The sequence below is a fragment of the Coregonus clupeaformis genome, unplaced genomic scaffold, assembly GCF_020615455.1.
Source record: "Coregonus clupeaformis isolate EN_2021a unplaced genomic scaffold, ASM2061545v1 scaf1055, whole genome shotgun sequence".
NCBI lineage: Eukaryota > Metazoa > Chordata > Actinopteri > Salmoniformes > Salmonidae > Coregonus > Coregonus clupeaformis.
In genome coordinates, this window is record NW_025534509.1 from 175490 (window position 1) to 183163 (window position 7674).

At 44.0% G+C, this 7674-nt stretch overlaps 1 protein-coding gene across 1 annotated transcript; it reads right to left on the reverse strand.

Moving 5' to 3' along the window:
* Nucleotides 1-90: 90 nt before the first annotated feature.
* Nucleotides 91-7471, reverse strand: LOC121571581 (antigen peptide transporter 2-like). The gene is made up of 11 exons (XM_041883115.2): nt 6830-7471; nt 6344-6458; nt 6043-6173; nt 5530-5735; nt 5151-5348; nt 4902-5030; nt 4443-4631; nt 4128-4301; nt 3723-3882; nt 1680-1816; nt 91-1511 (listed from the first exon to the last, which is right to left on the reverse strand). Exons 1-11 carry the CDS (start codon nt 7353-7355, stop codon nt 1305-1307), a joined length of 2172 nt encoding a protein of 723 aa, XP_041739049.1. The 5' UTR covers nt 7356-7471; the 3' UTR covers nt 91-1304.
* Nucleotides 7472-7674: the final 203 nt, after the last annotated feature.

Here is a 7674-nt window from a genome sequence, read left to right on the forward strand (position 1 = left end):
GTTTTCTTAAAGTATATATATTTTTGATGACTAATGTTACTGTCCCCATTACAACAGAAAATACTTAAATACATGTAATTTTGTCCTTGAAACATTTAATTTAAATACTGTAGAATTCCATTCATTCCTATGGAGGACTGCGCCTTCTGGGGAGTGCCAATATGGCTGATGGTGGCTTCAAAGCGTCTCAATCGCCAATACATAGCATCAGCAATCCAGGGTTTGTATACATCATTGGGTGTGATTGCAAGCCAACTGATTCGGCATGGATCATTGATGATTTGATTGACTCGATGATGAATGTCTGTCTGCACCAGTGCTACAGATGCACAAAAAATAAAGGTGAGCAGAGACTCTCACAAGACACTGACCAAGTGAATACTTCAAATCACCTGCAAGACACATGCACAGAGTGTTTTCCAGATCAGTGTTAAGGATTCTCAAAAGGAAATGCTCAATACTGGTATGAGACTCGACTGCCGCCATTTCATGGTGATGTATACTAGGGGCAGATCTTGTGATAAAATGGTTGCCAGTATCGCCTAAGGTCTATGTAGGGGGAGGTGGAGTACTGACATGCAGACAGGCAGACTGCCAAAAACATCGGCAAATTACCACGGATGGGCCTTCAGGGACTTTCCAAAACTCTAGTCTAGGCCAATGCTTAGGCTACACAGACAAGTCTTACGGATACTACACTAATTTCTTCTCTTGGATAGGCAACATAATAGACCTTTGCTCCATAAATGGTTTTACAGTCAACTGGGGCACAGAAGAACAATAGATAGCTTGGGCCACTCACTGCCCTTACATTTTACATTTTAGTAATTTAGCAGATGCTCTTATCCAGAGCAACTTACAGTTAGTGAGTGCATACATGTTTATTTTTTATTTTTTCATACTTTTAATCAAACATTTCCTTCTCTTTTTTTTACAAAATAAAGGTTAGGAAAGAATACAGTGCAATGCAATAAAATAAAAACAACTCACACAACAATCTAAAATGGAACTAACAGAAGTTTCAATCTCTAAAGAGAAAATTATTTCTAACTATATTCAAATCAATTTGGCTTTACACTTGTCACTGTCATGATGCGTATGTCCCGTGTTGCTCCGTTGGTAGAGCAAGGCGCTTGCAATGCCAGGGTTGTGGGTTTGTTTCCCACGGGGGACCAGTATGAAAATGTATGCACTCACTAACTGTAAGTCGCAATGGATTAGAGTAAAATGTAAATTTACAGTAAATTGGTGAGAGTGAGAAAATTACATCAATATTTACAGTTGAAACAGTAGCATTGCTTTGGTCAATGTGACATGTCGTCTTCCATGAAGAGTCTCTTTTTTAGTTTGTAGTAGCTCCCCTTCCTGTCCATCAACTCCTGGTGAGTGCCCTGCTCCATGACGGTCCCCTGGTCAATCAGAATGATCTGATCTGCCCTCTCGATGGTCTTCAGCCTGTGAGCAATCACCAACAGGGTCTGGGAGGGGCAGCTAGCCAGGGCCTCCTGGACCTGAGACAGAGGGAACATCTGAGTGAAACCGCTAGCTAGCGCTAACCCTATTGAGAATGTCAATGCTAGCTATTGCAACGTACGTGAAACCGCTATCACTAACCATATTGAGCGTATGAATGATGGAAGGCTAAAGCTATCTAGTTTATGTGAGGAGGGATGTCGTACCATGTGTTCACTCTCAGTGTCCAGTGCGCTGGTGACCTCGTCCAGGATGAGGACCTGTGGCTCTCTGATCAGAGCTCTGGCGATAGCGATTCGCTGCTTCTCACCACCGGACATCTGACTACCTCGCTCTCCTACATCTAATAGATGGACAGACAGTACATTTATTGAGTCTCTCCTTGTGGTCATCCATCAGTAATACAGTTGAAGTCGGAAGTTTACATACACCTTAACCAAATACATTTAAACTCATTTTTTCACAATTCCTGACATTTAATCCTAGTAAAAATATCCTGTTTTAGGTCAGTTAGGATCACCACTTTATTTTAAGAATGTGAAATGTCAGAATAATAGTAGAGAGAATGATTTATTTCAGCTTTTATTTATTTCATCACATTTTTTACATTTTACATTTTAGTCATTTAGCAGACGCTCTTATCCAGAGCGACTTACAGTTAGTGAATACATGTTTTTTTTTATACTGGCCCCCCGTGGGAATCAAACCCACAACCCTGGCGTTGCAAACGCCATGCTCTATCAACTGAGCTACATCCCTGCCGGCCATTCCCTCCCCTACCCTGGACGACGCTGGGCCAATTGTGCGCCGCCCATGAGTCTCCCGGTCGCGGCCGGCGGCGACAGAGCCTGGATTCGAACCAGGATCTCTAGTGGCACAGTTAGCACTGCGATGCAGTGGGTCAGAAGTTTCACATTCCCAGTGGGTCAGAAGTTTACATACACTCAATTAGTATTTGGTAGCATTGCCTTTAAATTGTTTAACTTGGGTCAAACGTTTCAGGTAGCCTTCCACAAGCTTCCCACAATAAATTGGGTGAATTTTGGCCCATTCCTCCTGACAGAGCTGGTGTAACTGAGTCAAGTTTGTAGGCCTCCTTGCTCGCACACAATTTTTTCAGTTCTGCCCACACATTTTCTATAGGATTGAGGTCAGGGCTTTGTGATGGCCACTCCAATACCTTGACTTTGTTGTCCTTAAGCCATTTTGCCACAACTTTGGAATTTCTATTTTGTGAAGTGCACCAGTCTCTCCTGCAGCAAAGCACCCCCAACCCCCACAGCATGATGCTGCCACCCCCGTGCTTCACGGTTGGGATGGTGTTCTTCGGCTTGCAAGCGCCCCCTTTTTCCTCCAAACATAACGATGGTCATATTTGTTTCATCAGACCAGAGGACATTTCTCCAAAAAGTACGGTCTTTGTCCCCATGTGCAGTTGCAAACCGTATTCTGGCTTTTTTATGGCTGTTTTGGAGCAGTGGCTTTTCCTTGCTGAGCGGCCTTTCAGGTTATGTTGATATAGGACTGGTTTTACTGTGGATATAGATACTTTTGTACCTGTTTCCTCCAGTATCTTCACAAGGTCCTTTGCTGTTTTTCTAGGATTGATTTGCACTTTTCGCACCAAAGTATGTTCATCTCTAGGAGACAGAACGCGTCTCCTTCCTGAGCGGTATGATGGCTGCGTGGTCCCATGGTGTTTATACTTGCGTACTTTTGCTTGTACAGATGAACGTAGTACCTTCAGGCGTTTGGAAATTGCTCCCAAGGATGAACCAGACTTGTGGAGGTCTCCAATTCTTTTTCTGAGGTCTTGGCTGATTTCTTGTGATTTCCCCATGATGTCAAGCAAAGAGGCACTGAGTTTGAAGGTATGCCTTGAAATACATCCACAGGTACACCTCCAATTGACTCAAATGATGTCAGTTAGCCTATCAGAAGCTTCTAAAGCCATGACATACATTTTCCAAGCTGTTTAAAGGCACAGTCAACTTAGTGTATGTAAACTTCTGACCCACTGGAATTGTGATACAGTGAATTATAAGTGAAATAATCTGTCTGTAAACAATTGTTGGAAAAATTACTTGTGTCATGCACAAAGTAGATGTCCTAACCGACTTGCCAAAACTATAGTTTGTTAACAAGAAATTTGTGGAGTGGTTGAAAAACAAGTTTAATTGACTCCAACCTAAGTGTATGTAAACTTCCGACTTCAACTGTATATGTAATATTCATATTTGCCAGTGTACCTGTGTCGTAACCCTTCTCCAGTTGGCTGATGAAGCTGTGGGCGTTGGCTTTGCGAGCAGCTTCCTGTACCCTCTCCAGAGAGCAGTCTGCCAGGCCGTAGGCAATGTTGTCCTTGATTGACCCAGAGAACAGAACAGGTTCCTGGCCCACCATGGCCACCTGGTAGGGCAAAACAAATCATAGGGCAAAACCAATCACCAATCAGCCAATCAAAACCAATGCAATGTTTCTTCTCCTGCGAAAATACCTATGATGTTGGTAGCCATACAGGTGCGGTAAAGTAGGTTTCCTTGACTGCTACGCTTTCTTTAGAGATATAAATGTGGCAATATCTGTGTAGGTATAGTCTTATGACTTTGCTGTGCAGGTGTGTAGGTAGTGGTGCTGGTAGCTGTCTATATTACCTTCCTGTGTAGGTAGTGGTGCTGGTAGCTGTGCAGTGGCTGACCGTCCAATAGGATCTCTCCCTGCTGAGGCTGATAGAACCTCTCCAGCAGACTGACACAGGTGCTCTTCCCCCCTCCCGACGGCCCCACCAGAGCAGTCAGCTGACCCGGCCTTAGCTCCAGAGAGAAGCCCTAAAACAAGCAGAGAGCCAATGATACACTAACTTAGCAATGGGTACATGCAAAAGCAAAAACGTGGTGACGGCAAAACTGCCAGTTAGGGTTGCCTCATGTTTCCGGAATTTTGCCACCCTTCTCCCAGGTGAGCTTTACCTGCAGTACTTTGCGCTCCTGGCGGGTGGGGTAGGAGAAGGAGAGGTTGTGGAAGTGGATGTGTCCAGTCAAGGTCTCTGGTTGGAGGGTCCCCTTGGTGCTGACCTGGGGCTCTCTGTCCAGATACTCAAACACCTTACCAGCCGCCCCCACTGAGTTCAGCATGTCACCAAAGATGTAAATCAAAGTCTGGAGAGGGCAGAAGGCAGATGTATTATACAGATGTATCATTGTAACTCAATGAACAATAGTTAGACTACATTTCCAACAGTATCTCCAACATTAAACATGTTTCTTTTGAATTCCCTAACATTAATATGACTTGCCTCTTTAACCAAACTTTTACATTACTATGTACTACGCAATAACAACATTACTATTGGTTAGTTAATATCTTTGATTAGTGATTCTGTGCCTCGCCTTGCTCAAACAGATCCCCTTACACTGATAGTTGCCTACCCTGATGTTGGTTCCCAGGTTAGACTGGTAGAGGATGAAAGAGACCAGGTTCCCGGTGCTCATCTGACCTCGCTGGATAAACAGTCTGCCATAGTACAGCATGGCCACCTGCATTACCAGCGCTGTTAGCTTTAACACACACACACAGAATGTGATGAGTACGTACAATGAAGATCACATGAAGATCACATTAGAAGCATTCAACTCTTCTGAGCCTAAGGGGACAGGGAGTGATCCCTGAATACTCACTCTTCTCAGGAGCAGATACACTGCCCTGACGGTGTCCCGCCTGGTCTTGAGATTGTGGGTGTCCATCAACCTGTGGTCATAGCGACCAGCCTCACTCCGCTCTGTGTTAAAGCTTCGTACGGTCCGGATTCCTGCTACTGTTTCCCCCGCTGCCTCGTTCGCCCTGGCCATGGAGTCCTGCACTTCCTTAGAGAGCCTCTGAGGAACAGTCAATCCACAATAACATTTAATAGACTCTATTTTACAAGGTTACCCAGGTTCGCAGTCACCATCTTATGTAGTCTAATTTTAGGGCTTTCTGCAAATCATTTCAGGGTCTGCAGGGACCAATAGATCATTTCAGTACCTTCTGATCTGGACACAAACGACTGTACTATACCTGGTAATAGTTGTCATAGACGCTTTGCAGCAGGCCGGTGATGGGCGTTTCCATCAGCATGAGCAGAGTGAGCTTCCAGGACAGGCTCATCATGAGCGACAGCATACCCACGGTCTTAATGAGGGTCCTCAGAAGTACATTGACATTCAGGGCCACCGCCCGGCCCATCTTAGTGGTGTCTGTGGACAGCCTGGACGTGATGTCACCTACGAGAGTTCAGAGATGAAAGTAAATTGTCACAACTTTGGTTATTCGACAAAGTTGTGACAATTTACTTTCATCTGGCAACCTTGTTTGTTTATAGCTGAAATGTACTTTCTATTGAAGTGTCTTTGTTCTCCAATGGACTGTCCTCCGATGTGCGGCTGAATATCTCTTGAACACCCCACCAGTTTATTATTCTATGCTCCGCATTTCAGCTATAAACAAACAAGGTTGCCACTTGATCCAGAAAGACAACAGATTGCACACTGATCATACTTTCGGTTTCACCATCATAAGTCATGTCTCTACCTGTCTTGATGGTCTCAAAGAAGCCGATCTCCTGCTTGACCAGGGCCCCAAACAGCTCTACTTTAATTCTGCAGGTGAAGCTGTTGATAGCACACATGAAGAGGCCTCCACGACAGCCTGCACTGAAAGAGCTGCAGCAAACAGACAGCATAAGCTACTGTACATGTGTGTTAAAATAATCAATATGATGTTCACATTGCAGTGGAGAAGTCAGTGTAAGTAACATAGTTAAACCATACAAATTAAAATGTTGATTGTGCGAAATTGATGGAGACCGTAGTGGTCTGTTGTATCTACTTACCTTCCCAAAGAGTAAAGCCCCATGAGGATGATAGTTGTGAGAAAGTCATTCCACTTGTACTGGGTGCCCAAGAGGTCAATGACTTTTCCTGTGTAGAATGGGATGAACATTTCACCTGAAAACACACACCACCACCAACATTATCATCTTCATCATCCTCATCTTCTTCTTATACTTCATCATATAATAGGCCTTTCTGTACTTTTGTTCCAGTACATTTAGCTTTATAGCTAAGGCTATGTTAGAGTTTACACTTCCTCTTCCAATGAACTGTGGGGAGGTCAAAATAATGAAACTGTCTACCAAATCTATTCATTTTTAAATGTTGATTACTTCTATTTTCCATTATCAATCACCTCATGATAAGACAATACATTATTTTATAAATGTTTGCTAACATATGATGGGGGTCCCTGGGTCGCCGGTTTTCCTGGGCGGGGGTCCCTGGGCAAGAAAAGTTTGAAAACCCTGGGCTCGCCTACTCACAGAGGACAGCCAGTGACAGGAATATAAACGCCACAATCAAAAGGAGGGTGTCGGGTCTGCAGAAGATGAGTACTCTCATGAACAGAACTCGTGCCTTCTGCGTCTTCTCTTTCCCGTTACTTGCTCCATTGCTGTCAGGGAAGGTTGTCTCCCAAAATAAGGCTGCTGCACCTGCTGCCGTGGTACATAATAGCCACAAACTTGGACCCCCCAACGATCCATACGCGCTCTCCGTTGAACTTCCATGCAGCATCAGTAGCCCAGTCTCGTAGACCGGGGCAAGGAAACAGTGCACCACTAACCAGCGCTTTAATACGGGTTTTATCGATCCTAGTGTTAGTAGCGATACACCGAGTAGTAGAACTAATCGAATCCCCGCTACAACCCATAGACGCAACTGACTTCCGAAAGCATCAAAAGTTCTTGGTCCAGTTTTGGAAATAGATGCGCCAAAACCCAGTGCGCAAAATGTGGTTATGTCAATGCATAGACATACAACCATAGCGGACACGCACGTTCTAAGCATCCTTTTTGTCGTCTATAATTTGTTTTAATCTATAACCTATGAATTAAAAGGTGAGAGATGGCAAGTCCCCGAATTCGTGTAGATACTTTCCACTGTTTTCAGTTGTTTTCAATCCGAGGCTGCGTTTTAGTTGCTTTCAGTTTCAATTTCCCATATGCCCTAATCAGAGGGGGAATTCGTCTCCAAAATATTATGTACCTTTCCATTTAGCTTTTATTCGGTGCCATAATAAATACCAGACAATAATGCTTGCGCACCTAGACTAGTAGTTAATGGTGACAGGTTTATCCTACACTCTTCGAAAAAAAGGTGCTATCTA

Excerpts from the sequence above, each read along its gene's own strand:
- LOC121571581 (XM_041883115.2), bottom strand. The coding sequence starts at position 7,355 with ATGCTTAGAACGTGCGTGTCCGCTATGGTTGTATGTCTATGCATTGAC. Across the intron at positions 5,031-5,150 it reads TGTATCTGCTCCTGAGAAGA|CTAACAGCGCTGGTAATGCA; the intron begins GTGAGTATTCAG and ends TGTGTGTTAAAG. Across the intron at positions 4,302-4,442 it reads AGGAGCGCAAAGTACTGCAG|GGCTTCTCTCTGGAGCTAAG; the intron begins GTAAAGCTCACC and ends TGCTTGTTTTAG.